This window comes from Mirounga angustirostris, unplaced genomic scaffold (assembly GCF_029215605.1).
Source record: "Mirounga angustirostris isolate CCGP_5_RB_7025 unplaced genomic scaffold, mMirAng1.0.hap1 SCAF_1, whole genome shotgun sequence".
In the NCBI taxonomy this organism is placed as follows: domain Eukaryota; kingdom Metazoa; phylum Chordata; class Mammalia; order Carnivora; family Phocidae; genus Mirounga; species Mirounga angustirostris.
The window spans coordinates 54,630,014-54,650,612 of NW_026991709.1; the positions used below are offsets into that span (position 1 = coordinate 54,630,014).

A 20,599-nucleotide genomic window follows, 5' to 3' on the forward strand; every position below is an offset into this window, starting at 1 on the left:
GTTAAACCAGTGCCACAGAACATACTTAGGCACACTCACATTTAGGAGCCTCTGATTCCTGAGACAGTGGGGTGTGCATTGTGAGCTGGAGCTCATTGCCAAGTGGCCCTAGATTGGGCAGATGGACTCCTATTGGCTGGAGTGAGAGTGGCCGGGAAAGAAGGCAGGCACCCAGTCTCCCAGTGGGACCAGGTAAAGAAGGCACCTGATAACATAGCAATGTTCAAAACGCATCAGTCTCCTTTCCTTCATTGTGCCTCAAAGAAAACACAACCAACAGCTGAGCAGACCTGGGGGCTTCTCACTGTTTCCTCCCCAGTTTGATATATTTTAGTTTGTTTCCATGTGAACTCACTTGTGAGGCGACCCCTGGATTCTCTCCAGAGGGGTGGGAGATCCCTCCCGGACTAATTCATACTTTGCTTTTGTTGTCATTTTTAACTTAGAATAAGGTATTGATAAAAATCCAAATACCAGAATACAGAGGCTTGTGGGATTTTTCTTCTCACATAACACAAAAACTTAAGAGCGTACTGGTTTCAGATCAAACCTCTAGAAGCCTCCATCACCACATTTCCTGTTTGTAACTGAACAAAGTACACACAAAAGATTTTAAGACACAGAAGAGAGAAAACTGAGGTACAGTTAAAGACACGTTTTACTAGCACACTGCTTCTAAAATACCAGAACAACTTAAAAAAACAAGTTTCTGGGGGCATTTTTAATCCACACATTTGCCTCATGGCTACAGAAAGATTTCTCTGACAAGGGAAGCATGTCAGGTAAGTGGCATTTTTAATTCTTTTTTTCTATTCCTATGCCTAAAAATTCACTAAATAATTTCCACATCTCCAACCAAAAAAACACTTAAAATTTGGGAAATAAATTAGTTTACACATTATTTTTTAAATGTGAGATAACCTTTAGTATAATTTAGAACATACATGGAAATATTTTAATGAATATAAGTTGATTATTTTCTCTTAAAAGAAAAATAAGGGAAGTTTCATAAGATAAAGCTAGTTGTAGCTATTCACTGTTTGCTGATAATTATGCCATTTACAGTATCTGTTATTTTTAAAGAAACTTTTGTTGATCCTGCATATTCCTCTTTAGTCTAGTTATATAGTTACAAAGCAGGTTAGTAGTAACTACATTCTAATTCCTTTGAGTTTAGGAAATGTCTTATCTTCCCAGAAATTAATCCAATTGTCGATATCAGAGAGATGACATTCTGCAAAGGCCAGTGAAAATTTGATCTCCGTGGCATGGATCACAAGGCTTGAATCCCCATCAATTAGCCGAGTGTCTGTTCCACGTAGATGGTTCATACCTTTTTAATGTCTTATGTACTTTTTATGTCTTCAATAAACATCTTTTTGTTGTAAAAGACACATATTCTACAAAGCAGGAGGACTGAAATATATATAAAAAAGAAAAAAATTACATAGTTCCCATCATCTAAAAAAAACCCACAAGATATTGTGTTGTATTTCCTTCCTACTTCTATTTCAATGTATTCTACATGGTTTGTTTTTCATACCTGAAAAAATAATGAACATAAAATCATATATCCAGATTTTTTGCTAACATTAGAAAACAAGTATTTCCCTTTTTATGCTAATTTCTGCCTAATCATTTTAGATGAATGTAGACAATGACATCCATTGGGTTAATTATAGTTTCCTTAGCTATTTCTTTATTGTTGGACATTTATGTTGTATCCAGTTATATTACATTTCAAATGACAGAAAGATGAACATCTCTATAATTTTCCTATATTAAGGGTTATTTTCTTAGGAAAAATTTCTAGAATTGGCATTACTGAGTAAGAGGTAATGAACACTGTAAGTCTCATTATTATCAAGTTGCTTTTCCAAGAGTGATGCCAATCCACTCTCATCCTAGCGTGTTTCTCCTGAACAGGCCAGTATCACCTAAAAAAATCTTTACTAATAAAAGTACAGTATGCTAACCCATTGTTGATAATGCATACTTTGATTATAATGAAGCTGAACATTTTTACATGTGTTTTTAAACTGTTTATCATCATACAGTGTGCCTGAATATGTCTTTTGCTTAATTATTGCACTTATAGTACTTTTAATATCAATTTGTATGAGCCATTAATAGGGTAAAGATATTATATATGATTTCTGTGAGTTTGCTTCCCAGTATTTTGTTTGCTGAATTTTAAAATCAATTGATTAGATTAATCACACGGGAGCGTAAGCCTGACATATGATTTGCACACCTATCTTTATTTTTTCCAGGTTCATAGATTAGCAAAGAACAAAAACAACTGTTCCAGTTTCGCTAGTGCCCTGCAAAAAATAGACAAGGCAGTATTATGAACAGTTGCCATCAGCTGATGACGTTGGGGAATTCAGGAAGGGTGGGAAGGCCAAAGGCAGTGAATATGACATTCAACTATTTCCAGGATTCATTAATTCTAATTTTACGAGGGATATGATAAAATTTCTTCCATATCATTTTGTAGTTTAGATGTTCCCTTTAGAGGTAATACAGGAGTCCCTCCATTGACAGTTGAGACCTTCCACAATGTCACAGAAGAGATAAAAATATCAAGTATTTGCTGTTAAAGACTCATAGATCTTAAAAGGAGGGGAAAAAAACAATGTGAGAGAAGAGTCAGACAATAGTATTTTTTACATTTAGATAAAGTGAAGTTAAAAAGAAAATTAGTGTGAAAAATTGAAATTATTCCTAGTTACGTAAAGGAACATAAGAAACCAAATCTCCTTGCGTTTCTCCTGCCTAAATGCCTTGCGCTCACTGCATCAATAAATGGGCCAATATCATAATTCCTACCATGTTTCTACATGCACATACAATCAATATTAGCAGAATGAACTGGTGAGAACAACTCCTGTGGGCTACCATTCATTTAGTTTACTGAGTGATCTGTAACTTAGTTACACATTGCTGTTTTTCAAAAAACGGATGTTCATTGTCTTTACTTGGTTTTCTCCTCCCTTGAGCCTCAATCGCCTTTCCGAGAACAATGAGTCTTTCCTTTAGAGATGAGGTAGGACTAATTTATGAATCATCTTTTAAACTTACGTGTTCTTTAAATTAAAGATGGGTCAAAGACAATGTGTTTCATCATTTAATTTAGGTAATGCGTGCAGTGATTTTAAGGAAAGTCAATCTGGGAAAGATTGTCAACATCATTATTGGTCACATTTCCAGGCATTTTGAATTTCATTTAATTCTCTCAGTATTACAGAACTAGAAAGAGGAGAGACAAAAATTAACAGGCCTTCTTAAAACAATAAAGAAACATAGTAGTTAAAATTTTGTTGGATGAAGATTTCCCGGGAACACACCCATGACATCTTCAGAGGATCTCGCCAAGGTGCTTCTCCAATGGAAAACAATAAGTACATATATAAAATGGAGTAGTAAATACAGATAAAGAAAGACTCATCAATGGCAGGGATTTGGGCAGCACTCCAATCCCAAAAGGATTTCTCAAATTGACCAATCCCAATTAAAGTTTAATTATAAAAGTGACAAGCAGTCCAGTACTGGGGGAATTATAAAATGCTGTCTTAAAATCTCCCCCCACCTCCCTCCACATGTATATTCCCTTTAACAAATTCAGTTAAATGTTGGTTAAGAGCAACTATGATGTACTATGTCACACAGATGGGGATCTGAACTCCAGCTTTACAACTGACTTAGTGAGGTTCAGTGGGATGCAAAAAGACACACAACTAGGAAGTGCCTACACTCATCTTCCTCTGCACTTTGAAGCAGACATTCCAATGCCCCGTGTTGCTATTGTCCCTCTCCCCATCTCCGTCCTTCCCCAACATACACCATCCATTTCTCAAATAACCCTCTGTTCATACTTAAGTTTGACAGATATCAAATTTTGCATTAAAATCAGTATCTTATTTACTCGAAAGCCTGGGAGTAGATTTGAGAATCCCTTCCAGTGCTTCTATCAATGACTCTAATGCCTTTTATTGATGGGCTGATGGGGATGGATAGTGGTGGGATGGGGGGCTGTGTGGATACTGACCACGCGCTACAAAGAGTCATCAAGAATATGCCCAGTTCCACACCAAACTGTCATCACAGTAAGAAAAACTTTTTATGCATGAGATCCATGGGGATTGTTATAGCAGAACTTTTTCTTTGAACTTTCTGGGGTGCCTAAAGTAGATATACATATTCATGGAGTGCAACAAGGAGATGGTCACTGCCCTGACAGAATTTGCAAGCCAAGGAAGAGAAACCACCATGAAAATCCATATCCTATATACTATAAACTCATACAATTGTCTCAGTTACAGACTCCCTGAAGGAAACACAATTAAGGCATTATATGTATTGCTTTTCTATTGTTAGTTAAGTGAAGTCTTCTGTATGAATCAAACCTACCAGCAGAAAAATGATACATTTGCTTAGCTGGGTTTCCCTCCAGAGCACATGCAAATGTGAATTCCAGATACAGTGCCTGCCAAATACTTTTGGCATTAAAGGAGTCAGAGGTCTCATAATTAAAGCTACCACAATTAGCCCCTGGCAGTAGAAAGCTAGATAGAAACTTTAATCATGGTTTTCCTAGCTGTCATTGCTTCATTAATAACTTCTTGAGGCCTTTGGCTTTTTAACAGTGTGAAGAGCTAAATTCAAATTGTGTGGGAGTTCTTTTTAACTTGATAAAAGCTTTTTAAATGAAAGCAATTACAATTATGAAATAATGATACTAAAGATTTCATTTGTTGAGCAAGAGCTTTTGAGCACTTTGTGCATCTAATAGTATAAGAAGCATTATGTATGCTGAATAGATACCCACATGGGTCTGGAGATATTCATACTGCATATGGGAAATAACTGGGTGAAGAGAGGTGTGAAAGTATGTGTGTGTGCCTGTGAACACTCACATAGATCTGTCATTCAAGTTGAAAATCTCGAACATTTAGCTACTCAATAGCTAAATGTGTACGTTTTTTGTTTTTCTCGTCTGTGTAAGTTTTTTTGTTTTTCAAAATTGGGGCATTTATTGTTGGCAATCAAAAAATTATGAATGCTGGGGCGCCTGGGTGGCTCAGTCAGTGTAGCACGCGACTCTTGATCTCAGGGTCGTGACTTTGAACCCCACATTGGGTGTAGAGATTATTAAAAATAAAATCTTTAAAAAATTATGGAAGCTATCAAGAATGTCATGAAATACAAAGTTTCTAAAAGAAAATCTTCCTGTTTAAAACTCATATCACATTACACAAGGAAAAAATCTTGGAAAACAGAAGAAGGTTAGATAGGACTTGGAGACTCTCGAAATCAGAGGAAACCAGAGACCATGCTAAACCAACCCCACACTTTAGAATTTGGCCTGTGTTTCCAAAGGCCTCCAGTTGATTATGTGAAACAAATTTATTGTTTCAGTAAATGACAAAACCGAGTCCTAGGAGAATGTACAGTGTGGTCTAAGTTCTTGCCTTACTGTTGCTAACATATTTCATGAAAATTACTAGGACTTTCCTTAAGGCCTTTATGTAAAATGTAGGCTCATGACATTGATTTGGTTGTTTCTTTGTAGTTGAGAGCAAATTATCTTCTTGCCCCAATTAATGGACTGATACAACTTTTTCAATGTTCCTTTTAATTAAAAAGGATAAAAGGAAACTTCTAATTGAAATATAATTTTGTGCAAATGATAGGATATTTTATAGCTAGAATTGGTGTAATTATAAAAATAAGATGAGGGGTTTTGCCTTGAAGTATGCCTTTTTATACAGTGCTCTATTTTATTTACCCAAAGCACAACTATGTATTGAATATATACTAAATACTAGATGCTATGAGAACTAGGAAGGAAAAAAAAAACACTAAGTATGAAGTAAATCATTAATTCTCTCTAGGATAAGTTCTAGAGATTTATTATTCTTTTTTATTTATTTATTTGCTTTCTTACCCTTCCCCCAGAAAGAGAGGTATTTGAAGTACATAGAAGCATATAGTCAGGGGGCGCCTGGGTGGCTCAGTCGTTAAGCGTCTGCCTTTGGCTCAGATCATGATCCCAGGGTCCTGGGATCGAGCCCCACATCGGGCTCCCTGCTCCGCGGGAAGCCTACTTCTCCTTCTCCCACTCCCCCTGCTTGTGTTCCCTGTCTCACTGTGTCTCTCTCTGTCAAATAAATAAATAAAATCTTTAAAAAAAAAAAGAAGCATATAGTCAGTATAAAGGATAGCCAAATAGATCAAGACAAAGGAAAATAAGGAGCAAGGGATATGATTAGGTCACAAAAATGAGTATTATATAATCCCAGAGATTTGCTTAAGGTAGATTGTGTATCAAATGATATATAAATGCAGACAGATGGCCTCATGAACCATAAGAGTGAAAATATGCCTGTTCTTGAGAAGATTCCCAGCTTCTTCTACCAGAGATGCCAAGTGATATATTAAACACTGTGTTCTAGTCCATAGACTCCTTTTAATTAATGAATTCAAATAGCAAGTTTCATCCATCTGGTTCTTTTAAAACAAGATAACATAGGTAGAAAGTGTACAAAATGGAAAACAAAAAGAACGACAAAGTGTTTTAATTTTTATTTCCTGACTGTAACCTGAAGTTTAGTATTCTGTTGTCTTTTTAAGGCAGGTTGTCAGCTGAAATGGAAACAGCTTTGATATTCTCTTAAACAATTTTAGGAACATAACTGGGATATGTCTCAGAATAGAAAGCCATCAAAGCCCATTCTACATCCATTCAGAGGTAGATCCAGGGAGAACCTATAGCAGGGTGAAAATTTCCTTCCCAAATCAGTTTTGCATCCTTTCAGCATGTGCATGAGTGAACGATCAAGGTCCCAGGGTATATGTCATAGGGTTTGATGCAATAATTCTAGACCTAACTATTACTTTTTTTTTCCAATGACAAATTTTCTAAAGTAAGTGTTCTTTTTTCTTTTTCTTTTTCCAAGTTTTTATTTAAATTCCAGTTAGTTAACGTATAGTGTAATGTTAGTTTCAGGAGTAGAATTTAGTGATTCCTCACTTACATGCAACACCCAGTGCTCAGCACAAGTTCCCTCCTTAATGCCCATCACCCATTTAGCCCATCCCCTGCCCACCTCCCCGCCAGCAACCCTCAGTTTATTCGCTATAGCTTGACTCTCTCTTTAATCCCCCTATGTTCTTAAATTCCACATATGGGTGAAATCATATGGTATTTGTCTTTCTCTGACTGACTTAGTTCACTTAGCATTATACCATCTAGCTCTAATCATGTCGTTGCAAATGGCAAGATTTCATTCTTTTTGATGGCTGAGAAATATTCCAGTGTGTGTATGTGCATGTGTATCACCTCTTTTTTATCCATTCATCAGTTGATGGACATTTGGGCTCTTTCCATAATTTGGCTATTGTTGATTATGCTGCTGTAAACATTGGAGTACATATACCCTTCGAATTAGTATTTTTGTATCCTCTTGGTAAATACCTAGTAGTACAATTGCTGGATCATAGGGTAGCTCTATTTTTAACTTTTTGAGGAACCTCCATACTATTTTCCAGAGTGACTAAACCAATTTGCATTCCCACCAAGAGTGTACAATGTTTTCCTTTTTTCCACAGCCTTGCCAGCATCTCTTGTTTCCTGCGTTGTTCATTTTAGCTATTCTGACAGGTGTGAGGTGGTATCTCATTCTGGTTTTGATTTGTATTTTCTGATGATGAGTGATGTTGAAAATCTTTTCATGTGTCTGTTAGCCATCTGGATGTCTTCTTTGGAAAAATTAGATTCAACTACTTCTAATGTAAGATTACAAGCCACCCAATTTGGCCAAAGGTAAATCATTTATACATCTATCAAATGCTTCATTGAAAACAAAGCAACTTTCTGGCCAACTCTATAAAAAATTAGCTGTGATATGTGTTCTTAGGTAAGGTATACTATATTATACTATATTATGATATATATAATTACTAGGCTGAAAAAAATAATGGGGGATATTTGCCTAAAACAATAATTTGAATTTTAAGTAGTTACACTTTGTTCATTCTTTCTCTAACAATAACCACACAGAACAACTAGTTCATAAGGCCACTCAATTTATGATAACCATGTTATCAGCCTATAGGAAAACCCTTATTTTTCTCTTCTCATAGTAGGAGTGGGTGTATTTAATAAGTAAAAATAAAGAAATTGGTCTTTAAGGTAAAAGTTGAAGAGAGTGACAGCACATCCCACTTCATCCCTTTGAAAGTTATTGTGCATTCTGTGAGGAGATTATTTCTCCTCACCCTGACTCTTCTGTCATTAACATCCCAGTTTTACTCAGGTGTAGATTTCCTAGGGTTGCATCTGGCTCATACAGCTTACCTCAGCTAGTGGTATTTTCTAAATTCCTCTTCCCAGAGATTTCACTGACCCTAACCACACTCCCCAAAGACTGATTTTTAAACAAGAAAATAAAATTTTATATTTATAGTGGTGGACACCCCATAAATTTAATCAGATGACTGGCTGTTAGTACCAACTTCCTTGTATCAAGTTTCCTGAGGAAAAAAATAAAATAACCTGTAGGTTGTTGGGTAAATACAGACTCAGGACAGAGAGAATTAGGAAGTTGTCAATGAGCACTTACATCAAGACTACAGTGGCCTAATGTGCTACTCTCCTTCTCACAAGGATCTCTTCCCTAGCTGCTGGAAGTTAGGTCCTTTCTCAAGAGTACTAGAGACAAATGTAATAGAATCTTCAACTTGTCTTTCCAAGATTGTGGGTGTGTTTAGACCTCGGACTTGATCAGAACTTTTCTGTTGGCCCTAGTCATTACATTACCCATCTTTACTCCACTTGTCTTCTATTTAGTCACTTGACACATATTTAGTGAAAAACTTCTTTGTGCTAAATAGGTTGCAGAAATAAAAATAGGAGTCTTACTAGTTGTAAGATAAGAATAAGAATAATAATAATAATTTTCAGTTATATATTGAATAAGTCATGGGAATAAAAGGTACAGCATAGAAAATACAGTCAGTTGTATTGTAATAGTGTACGGGGACAGAAGGTAGCTATACTTGTGGTGACCACAGCATAACATATAGAAATGTACATCTGAAACTAATGTAACATTGTGTGTCAACCATGCTCAAATAAAAATATTTTTAAAAGAATAATATTAGCTAATATTTATTGAGCATCTTATTAGTGAGGAACACTCTTCTATGAATCTCAATCCCCACAAAAATAGGTACAATGAGGAAATTGAGGAATGAGGACCAAGATGAATAGGACCTTCTTTTTGTCCTTCAAGAAGTTCATAGTCAAGTGGAGAGAGATGTTATGCATAAATGATTGCCTCAATAAATATTACCTCAACATTTGTTGAAATGTAGAGAGATATAAAAGATATCACTTGGTGGGGGACAGGCAGCAAAGAGTGAATGCTTCAAAGAAAATGTAGTCTTGAAGGATGACTAGGAATTTGTCAAATGGCTAAGGGGGAAGGCATTTCAGGCAAAAGGGCAAACATACAGAGACATAAGGACACTAAATAGTAAGTATGGTATCTATTGAGAATCTTAAGTGCTTCAGAATGATTGGAGCATGGCATATTATTGGGCAGGCATGGCAGATAAGTCCTAAAAGATAGGAAACTTAAACTAACATTTTGTGGAAATTGTTCACGGTAAGGAAAGAAAAGTGTGATGTTCTCTATGCTTAAGGAAGAGATAGGAGCAAGCACCTTCCCCTGAAGGACCCATGTCACAAGCTCTAGAAAAAAGACAAAGGAACCACTTTTTCCAAAAACCACAAAGGAGGGGACTATATGAGACAGTGTGTGGAAAGATAGTAGCTACCAGGAATGGTGGTTGATGAACCGAAAGAGCCATAAACATAAAGTCAGGGCCAATTGAAATAATAGGAACAGAGGCCAGACTGACCTGAAAAGGGTCTGCTTAATATTGTGTTTTAAAACCTGAGCCATCGTTATATCAAAATCCTTTAAGATGTGTGTATCCTTTGATCTAGCAAATTGAGAATTTTTACATGAAAAAAAAATTAAGGTTGGATATACAGTTTTAGCTACAGATATTCATCACAACATTGCTTACATAACTAAAAATCACAAGCAACTTAAATGTCTAACAATAAGGGATTGCTTAAATTATGGAAAATTCATTCAATGGAATATAGGGCAGCTAAAAGAAATGAAAGCATATTTTATTTACAGGAAAAGAAACACACTACAAATTATTGGAGCAAAAGTAGATAATAGTATAGTCAGTATAATTGAATCTTATGTCTTTGTCCATAACAATTTCTACACAGAGAAAAATAACTGGAAGTATATGAACCAAGGTGTTCACAGTGATTGTCTCTTGATCATAGGATTACAGTTGATTCTTAGCTTTCTGTTTTTGCTTGTCTGAGTTTGCTGATTGTTTTTAATATTGAACACGGATAATATATACAACAAGTCTGACCTCTGTGTGGCAACTAAAGTTCATTTATTTGTCACCAAATACAGTGACTGTAGAGGCTGAGTGATTAGAGTCTACTTGACAGACTGAATATCCTGAATTGATAATTGTGATCTATCTCGATAGATAATATAATATGTGCCCTCAAATTGCCTTAAGATGTGGAAGAACCTAGAACTGCATCTGGACCGTGGCTCTGTAAGTGACAAATACAAGAAGAGAAAAGAAGTCTTTAATAACAGAAGTCATTGATTTAACCATTAGTTTGATAATGGAAAGCATAAATTAATACCTTTGTATTGTGATAGCAGAGAGGGAAACTGAGACCCATCTGGCAAGTGAAACCCTTAAAAATTCCCTTTGATCCAGCAATTGTATTCCCAGGAGTCTCTTTCTACAGATAAGTCCACATATGCACAAAATGCCTGCCCAATGAAGTTCATTGCATTATTGTTTGTAAGAGAAAACATTTTAAAAAATCAGAATGTCCATCTTAGAGAAATGGGTAGATGAATTATACCTATTTACCACATATACACATTTACCACATACCCATATACCACAATACTATGTAATTCTATGCACCACTAAAAATAACGTAATAACATGGTAAAAATCCCCTAGACACACTGGTAAGTTTTTTTTAAAAAAGGCTAATTAGTATAATATTAGTGACCCATTTATGCTTTTTTTTTTTTTTAAAGATTTTATTTATTTATTTGAGACAGAGAGAATGAGAGACAGAGAGCATGAGAGGGAGGAGGGTCAGAGGGAGAAGCAGACTCCCTGCCGAGCAGGGAGCCCGATGCGGGACTCGATCCCGGAACTCCAGGATCATGACCTGAGCCGAAGGCAGTCGCTTAACCAACTGAGCCACCCAGGCGCCCCTCATTTATGCTTTAATAGAGAATCTTAAATGTTATTCTAGGATTTGCTAGGATTTGCTAGGATTTTTGATATTGCTAGGATTTTTAAAATGCATACTCAGCAGGCACTTCTGTTTTTTTTTTTTTTCATAAACAATAAAAATCAAAGAAACAATTCTAGGAATATAGGCAGTACCATTCAATACCTAGAATTTCTGGTATATTTTAAGTAGTTAATGATTACTATGTTGTAGGATTCTCATAAATATTTATGGGATTATGTTCATGATGAATAAATAAGGCCCTTCTAAACCTTAGTGTTTTTAACCAAATTAATTGGTAGGTCTATTGGGGAATTAAAGACTATTCAAGTCTTCTCAATTTTCTTATACTTTATGAAACATAAAAATTCCCTTAAAGACAATAAAACCACACATTTCACTATGATTATCAGTTAACTTTTCCCATTTATTAACTAATTCTTTAAAAATCTTTATAAATCATGTGCATGTCTGGCACTGCAGCGCAGAAGGCAGAAAAGGTCTTATTCTCTGTGGAGTTCATGGTAACATCTAAATAACATCTAAACAACATGGTATGAAATTAAGGAGGAGGTAGCAGACATTAGTAGATAGATTTGTTGGTGTTTAAAGAGCCACAGACTAGTTCAAACAAAAGCAAAATATATATAAATAAGCAATATGTAATATATGTAGATGTACATCTATATCACAAATGCATATAGATTTTATATATTTAATTATCTATATGCCTATGTTCATTTGAAAATAAATGCCAGGAAAGGAAGGAAGAAAGGAAGGAAGGAAGGAAGGAAGGAAGGAAGGAAGGAAGGAAGGAAGGAAGGAAGGAAGGAAGGAAAGGAAAACAGACCTCCTCTAATACACAGGACCACTGAAGGCAATTCAACAACCACACTGTGATGTCAATAAGTCCTCAAAAACAAACAAATAAACAAACAATGAACAATTCAAACATCAAATTTGAGATATAGAAAATAAGTAAAAGAGAGCAGCACAAAAGACATTTTGGGCTAAGGATTCTTTATTTGCTGGTTTAAAGACAGGATAGGGAAGTTAGACTCATTTCCCTCCTATTGAGAATTTGCCTGTTCTGTTTATTGTACCCAGCATCATGCTACTTAGATTTCTGTGAAAGGGCCAAGCCTGGTGTCTGCTTCGGGGCAGTCATACGAGGAGCTGAGACCGGGAAGGAATATCAGCTCTGCTGCAGCTACTGTCACATGGCATTTCTGCTTGTCTTTATTATAATATTAATATTATTATATTCTATACTGTATTATATACATATTAATATATAATATAATACATAAGTATAATTTACATATGTTATATATAAATATAATTTATATATGTTATATATAAATATATATTATAATATGTAATGTTTATAAGTATATTTATGATATATGGTATAAACTATATGTATACATGCATGCATATCATATATGTATTATATATAAAATCAATATATTTATATATAAATATAATATAAAATAAATATAAGTATATTGATTTTATATATAAATCATATATGTATATATATTTATATATAAATATATTGATTTTATATATGCATTATATATAAATATACATATAATATAATATATTTAAATACATAAAATCAGGGTAATTATCTTAGAAATCACTCATATACATGTAAAGATTGCCATAAATAATCATGGGCAACTGATAGGCAATATCCCACAAAACCCCCTATGGCTCAGGAATGAAAAAAAGAATCGCTTCACAAGGCTAAGGAAAGCATAATTGGCTCTCCAATATCCACTCATGGGTCTCTAAGCAGTATGAGAAAAATACCTTGTGGCCAGTCTTGGCAAAACGAGGTTATTATGATGCCAGAATTACTGTTTTATCACAACATAGAGTATCCTACACTACTGGGATTTATAGAAAGGGATAGGTGGTTTTCCATAAATGAAAGTATATATGACTATATCTGAAGATTAAAGAAAGGGGGAAAGTATGGCAAATTATCATTCTGTATAATTTGGATGTTCTTGACTTTGAACCAAAGTTTTTATGACAAAGTCACTAGTTGTCAAATTTTAGCAGCTACACTAAAAATGTCTTTCATTTCATCAACACGGAGAACGTGGGAAAATTGCTTCCGTTTGTCCATGCTGAATACAGGGACTTACCAGCAATACCCATTTGAAATCTGTAAGGAGGCTTTGTCTGTCAATGGTAATTAATTTCTTGGCAGAGGATTTGTTTTTCATTATGAATAAATACTATGGTTTTAATTGTGGGAATACCCAATTCAAAACAAATTGGTAAGCAGCTATTATATTACAGGTATGTCTGTTTTTTTTTTTTTTCCAGGAAACTCTGAATGCCAGTTTTATGCCTGGATAATTGTAGCCTTTTTGGGGTTAGCTCTGGTTGTATCACTGATCTTCAATATTTTCCACTATGTGGAAAAGCAGCGACAAGGTAAGACATTTTGAGAAATAGCCAGATAGTACCAGCTTGAATGGAGACAAGTCACTGGAAAACCTACAGAAGAAGACAGTTTTATGAAATGTCATGCAATAGGGTATTCTTATCTGTAGGAAACCTGTTTGGTATTTTTTTTCCACCCTCAGGTTTCTCTTAATTTAAAAATGCAATCATACTAGAATATAAACAGACTCCCAATCTTGGCTTTATCTCTGCCTTAGGATATAGAGTAGGAAGGAATTGTCTTGGTAGAATGTAGTTTTCCTCCTCCAACTCAACAGCTCATGATATTGTAGCCTATTCTGCAGCAGCCCTAAAGGTTCTCAGTGATACCCGATGGGAAGAGTGGAGACCTAACTCCTCAAGCTTCCACTTGAGCCTACTCAAATCCCTCAGCATCAGTCAGAGCCTCTAAAGTACAGTTAGCTGGATTGGATCAGAAGAGAAATGGAAAAGCAACAGGCTGACCCACAGGCTTATTATCTAACACTCCTGGGGTTAGCTTTTCCTTTCAACAAGCCGGTCAGCAGTTTTAACCATGTGGCTTTCACCCTCATGGACATGATTGAAATAGTGCAATGCCCGGCAATTGGCACAATCTTTTCACACTACTGGCATTCAACACAAGTGTGTTGGGTGGATGGATGGATGGATGGATGGATGGATGGATGGATGGATGGACATGAAAGTCCAGCTATCTCTGGGAGTAGGACATTTCAGTGGTAATAATGAATAGAAGAGAAAATGTCAATGCATTTTAACAGATGAAAAGAAATAAAACAAAGTTAATAAAATTGCATTAGACACATGACCAAGAAAAACTGCATGAAGCTAATATAGAACAATTGTCAGATTCTGGGGAGAGCCCTTGATCCTCTTAGGATAACACAAATATAAAATATGAAGATGGTGTTACTGTCACGCCTCTCACAAAAGATGAGAGGCACTAGAAAGGGAAGTGGCATAGCTGAGGTCGCACGTCTACTCAATAGCAAAGTAAAGGACAAGGGCCCCGTCTAATTCTCTGACCAAAATGGTTTCCACTAGCACATGTTGCTTTTACATTGTTGACCAAATGTCCTCGGCCAGAAACCCAACATTCTCTTAGGATTTCTATTATATCATTTCTAAGCCTGAAATGCCAGGCAGACAATGCTTTTCCATTAGCAATGATTTCAGTAATTCTTTTTTATTTATTTTTATTTTTTTATTATGTTATGTTAATCACCATACATTATCAGTAATTCTTTTTTAAATCAAATGTTTTTTGAAACAAATTTCATAAGTCAGATGCATGAATGACCCATCATCTAACATCTTTGAAAAAGGCTTCTGTCGCAGAAAAAAATAAACGAAGAGTAGCACTTTTCTTTATATAATAGCTTAAAATGACTATATTTTCATTTTTCCATTAAGATATTTTATGAATGCAGATAATATTGTCACGTGTATTAGAAAAAGATGAATTTAGAGGCACCTGGGTCTGCCTTCGGCTCAGGTCATGGTCCCAGGGTCCTGGGATCAAGCCCTGCATCGGGCTCCCTGCTCAGCGGGGAGTCTGCTTCACCCTCAGCCCCTCCCTCCTGCTTGTGCTCCCTCTCGCTCTCTCTCTCTCAAATAAATAAATAAAATCTTTAAAAAAAAGAAAAAAGAAAAAGGTGAATTGAGGGCTATAAAGTTGAAAGAATTTAAGATGGAAGCCAGGACCAGATATGACCAGACCAATGCCGGGCATTGCACTATTCTCTCTCTATTGATTCCAGTGGCAGTTCTCTGGGGCTCTGTGTGGGGCCAGGGAACAAGGAGCCTTTTCAGTTCTCATTTTTGGTAGTTTGTACATTGGAATTTATTTATCCGTAGTCATACCATTTGCCACCATACGAACTCCTTTTGGAAGTTGTTTTCTTATAATGGTTAGTTGACCACTCCTAAAATATAGTAGACTAACTTTTTAAGCAAGAAAGAAAGGAAGAAAGGAAGGAGGAAGGGAGGAAAGGAAAGAGAAAAGGTTTTTCTTTAAAAAAAAAAAAAACCAACAGATTTTTTTTTTTTTTCATTTCAATTGTACAAACCCTAACTGCCTCAGGCATGCCACAAATTACTTTGTCTAAAAGCAGTATGGTGGGAAATAACATTTAAAAAAAAAAAAAACAGGAAAGAGTAAATTACCTTCATTGTTGTATTTTTGAAAATCAATTTCAGTTCTCTCAATTTGTTTTTAACACCATGGCTTTTGAAGTCAACCTGTCATGAATTAAAACACTGCTTTTAATATTTACCTGGGAGATCTTTTGTACAAGAAACATAACTTCTCATAGTTTCAGTTTCCCTGTCTACAAAATGTGGAAAATATCATCCAGACCAAGGGTTCTTGTGTGAATTCTATGGATCCCTCAGCCCAGTGCTGGGGACTGAGGAGGTCAGTCTTGCACAGGGCACAGCCCACATTACCACTCTCCGTGGCCCTGGTGCTTCCTTCTCTCCTTCCACAAGTATTAGGTGAAGGGCTTGCTATGACTACATCCTATTCCATTTAATTTTAGTGTCGGGTATTTCAGGGAGTTCCTCTGGCTCCTCACTGCTCCCACCATCTCCGTATTCTCTAGGTCCTCTCCAGCTCCCATGTCACTCCCTGCCCCATCTCTATATCATTTAACATGTCTATGCAATAACCTGAGCTTTAGCAGTAACTGGCGTGTCCATTTAAGTCATATACAGGTGCATTTTAGAGAGTTTTCCATAGGCTTTTCATAGGATAGGTTCTAACCATTAGGCACTGCAAACTATTTTATTTGAGCAGTAACATGCCCTCCTTACGTGGAGCACACAACCTGGGTCTTGCACTTTATTAGCGTGCAAACCTCAGATTAGCCTTGTAGCAGTGCTCATTGATGCCAAAATGCCCTTCGTTCTCATCCCATCTCCCTATTTTCTCTCTGCAACCCTCTCCCAACCGCCCCAGCTTCTCCCGACATCTTTCCCCAAGCATCCGTAATAACTGCCACCCTTGCTAGTCCAAATGACCAAATATAGCACTGTCCGTCTTTCTCACGCAGAGACTACAGGTGGCTCTGGGATTAGCTCTGCAAGCTGACTTCTTTCCAGTCCTGCTAAAGGCTCCTCCCGGCTTAATTTCTCCTAGACAGACAAACCAGAGGAGATTCAATTATATTAGCCAGCTTTTCTGCCACTTGGTCTGCGAACACAATGCTCCCATATCTGGCCTCAAGGAACTTTTTATTTTTGCATCTTTGTGCTATTCTTTGTGGCTAAGAAACTTGCAAGATAGGACTCCACCTATGGCGAACAGTCGGTGAATAAGTTGTGCTGATATTAAATAGCTTACAAAAGAAAATCTCCATCCTAGCAACAACGCACTATCTCCACATTCAATCAGATAGACCTGATAAGCCTCTCCTTGATGTTTTCCGTAGCAGTGTTAGGTAAAAGCTTTGTAATGGAGTTCTCCCTTCCCCCCAAAATAAACCGTACATTTTTAGGTGATTTTTTGTCTGTTCTTTAGGAGGATTATATTTATTTCTTTTTCTGCTAGGAAGGTATTAGCTTTGTCCTCCTTTAAATCCCCCAAATTTCTTTATCCAACCTTTCTTCTCTGTTTTGAGAAGAAGGATAAATAAGTGTATGGTTTGCTCATACATCAAAGTCTTATCAGTATATCTCCTACTCACTAGAAAATTATGGCACATTTTTCACATTTTCACATTAAGAATGTATCAAAAAATGTTATTATGGAGATTGAGCCATGTGCTGTTGTTTCTTATTGTTATATATTGCACATGGAAGAGTAAACACTATAAAGGAGAAAACATAAAAGCAAATGTTTGCTTACACTCTCTCAACCATGAAGCTGACCACAAGTTGTCTGTATCTGAATCACAGAGAGGATTGTGAAAACTCACCCAGCTCTTCTCACACAGACTCTGGCAAATGTAACTGCTTCATAGCAACATAAAAACTGCTTTTTGTTTTATTAATATCTTTGAGATGATTAGGTAGCTCCCAAATCATGCCATTTATTTTTAAAACTTAGAAGTCTTCATGAATGAGCCAACTCTCTTCAGGAGCCTGAGCTTGCTGACCTTTCTCCTCAGCCCCAACCTCTAAACTTTTGATTACCACTCCTCTATTTAAAGAAATCATAGGCTATCACACTTCTTACTATAAGAAGGAACTTACTAAAACCATACGAGTACAGATTGTCCAGCTTCAGATTATACATTTAAATTCTAAGAGGAGTGTGGAAGTTGGCGACCTTGAACGTTTTAAGGACACTTTCAGGGTGCTTCTTCAATATGATTGGACTTGATGTATAATGTCTTTTCCCAATACTTATTTTCTTCCTCACATTGTTTTAGTTTCTTTTCCTTCCGTTTAAGCATCACATCATTATATTGTATCCTTCTTAGAGTTGCTTCTTCTTCCTTTTTCCCCACAAAGCTTTTTGGTCCAAACCTTGTTTTGCTTCTCTCTACTGATAATACATCCAACACCATTTTCTTTCCATAGAGCTATCCTTTTACACATCACATTCGTGTACCTTCCAGACACCAACATTCACACTCCAAGCACTTCCAACTGGAAAATCCACATTATCTTTTAAAAATATTAGTCTGTGTGCAGAAACATTTGACCCCATGCCTATTTTTTCTTATTCTCTGTAATAATGTCGTTATTTTTGTTTTCAGATTCTTTGTTTATTTTCTAATCTTTTAACACTCACTCGGTGACAATCCTCTTGCCAAAAGTGAGATTTGGTCATTTCATGACAAATCAAGCTTTACTTATAAATCTTGTAAGTAGCATTTTAATTATATCAGCTTGTTTTCAGCTAATCCATTTAATGAAGAGACTCTATTCCAATCAGCACAATTAAATTGTGGCTGACAATATGATTGGATTTAGAATGTATAATATTGAAAATCAACTTTGTCATTTTCTAAAATGTTTTTAACAAAAATTATTTCATTTATCTTCCATAGCTACTCACATGTTATAGGCATTATTATCTCTATGTATAAAGTGAGAATCAGAGTTTTAAAGTGATTTGCATGTTGTCACATGGCAAATGCATCGAAGAGCTGCTACCCAAATCCAAAGTCTTCTGATTTCTCACCCTGAATCTTTTCCATAATACATCAGGCTATGGTTTGACTAAATTCTTGTACATGTATTTTAATTCTTCCAAATGCACTGACATGTGACATGTCCATTTGATCCTCCAACATGATGATTTTAATAATTTGTTCCAGTATGTTTCTCTAACAGTTAATGACCCTTCTGGAGAATACTTCAACTTTGTCACATATAAATCTTACTAAAAATAATCTTTCTAGTTGATTGGTGACTTATTCAGTCATTTGAAATATTTTTGCTAGTTCCTTACCAACACAGTTTTTTTTATATATGAAAACTGAAAGATCACCCTTTGGTTACTATTTTCTCTGTGTTATTGCCAGAGACTTATATAATATGGGCTTCATTTTTATAGAAATAGCTTTTGCAAGATTTTGCTATTCAATGCCACATTGAATAATATAGTCAAAATGTAATAAATATCATAATATACACATCCATTCAATTCAATATCTAAGAAAATTTATTGATGAACAGATAATACAGACTTCATAATATTGATCTTATTAAAACTGTGCTCTAAATTTCCCCTATTTTCTCTCAATAATTCATTATGAATCTATTGATAGTCACTAAAAAAATTCTTAAAACTATTTTTTTCAAGTTTGAATACATGTATTTAATTTGAAGCAAGAATACTTTCTTTTATTTGCCTTTGAATCACCACCTTCAATGTTCAACAGTGGGTTACTTTCTGAGACTTGGTACAGAATTTTTTCATGGTTTTATGATCCTATATCAGATCTCTGGTCAGTATTGTTACTGCATACCAGTATACTGTTTCTTTGAAAAGCCACTCTGTGTTTTGATTATTTTGAGACTGTGTTCCCAACTTTTTTCAGATCTCTTCTCCCTAGAATCCTCATCTCTCCTTACCTCTATTTGCACCATGTAGATGAGATAGAATCACAACCAGAGAAATTTCCTGAACATAATTTTTATGTTGTTCACATGACACGAAGTGTTAACAGACACTTCAAAAATAAATAAGTCTTCTAGGATTTGTTTTGTTTTATGTTTTTGTTTTCATTTGTTTGTTTTGGGTAAGGATGAAAAGTTTATTCAAATCAGCAAGAGCAGAGAAGGAAATTTGACAGGAGGCAGAGGTGTTTCATGAAACGTGAAGGCTGAAAAGGACAGTATGCCCCACCCACGATGGACTGCCCCACAGCAAAGGCACTAGCAGAGGTCCCCACGTTCATAGGTTGGTGTTTCCCATCCATAAAATGGCCACACATCCGGGCCCTACATCACTTCCAAGCTGCGCTTGTGTTTCCATCTCAAATTACCAAGAGAGAATATATATGACTGGTCCAAATCAGAGAAGATTTTTATGTCTGGTGGTGGTGGCCGAGTGTCTTGATTTAAGATGTTAACTGACACTGAAGCTAAGCTCCCCTCACAATATTCTCTAGAAGATTTAAGTGTATGTCAAAATTTCTTTTTATTTGTCTATTTTTAATATCTTTCAGGTACCATGTACAGGTACTCTGAAGACTACATTCCCAGGTATGTAGAAAATAAGTTATGTATTATGACTCCCAACTAATAAGGGGGCATAACAAATGCTATATTGCTTATAGGTTTGGCTCAGGGATGTCACATTTG

General features: G+C 35.7%; 1 protein-coding gene across 1 annotated transcript in view; it reads left to right on the plus strand.

Moving 5' to 3' along the window:
• Positions 1–609: 609 nt before the first annotated feature.
• LOC123834528 (T-cell receptor-associated transmembrane adapter 1) overlaps positions 610–20,599 on the plus strand; it is a 32,608-nt gene continuing 12,618 nt past the window's right edge. The window contains exons 1-3 of the mRNA XM_045863642.3: positions 610–782; positions 13,721–13,831; positions 20,464–20,500. Coding sequence (XP_045719598.1) covers positions 776–782; positions 13,721–13,831; positions 20,464–20,500 — 155 coding nt within the window. The 5' untranslated portion in view covers positions 610–775. The remainder of the gene's footprint in view (positions 783–13,720; positions 13,832–20,463; positions 20,501–20,599) is intronic.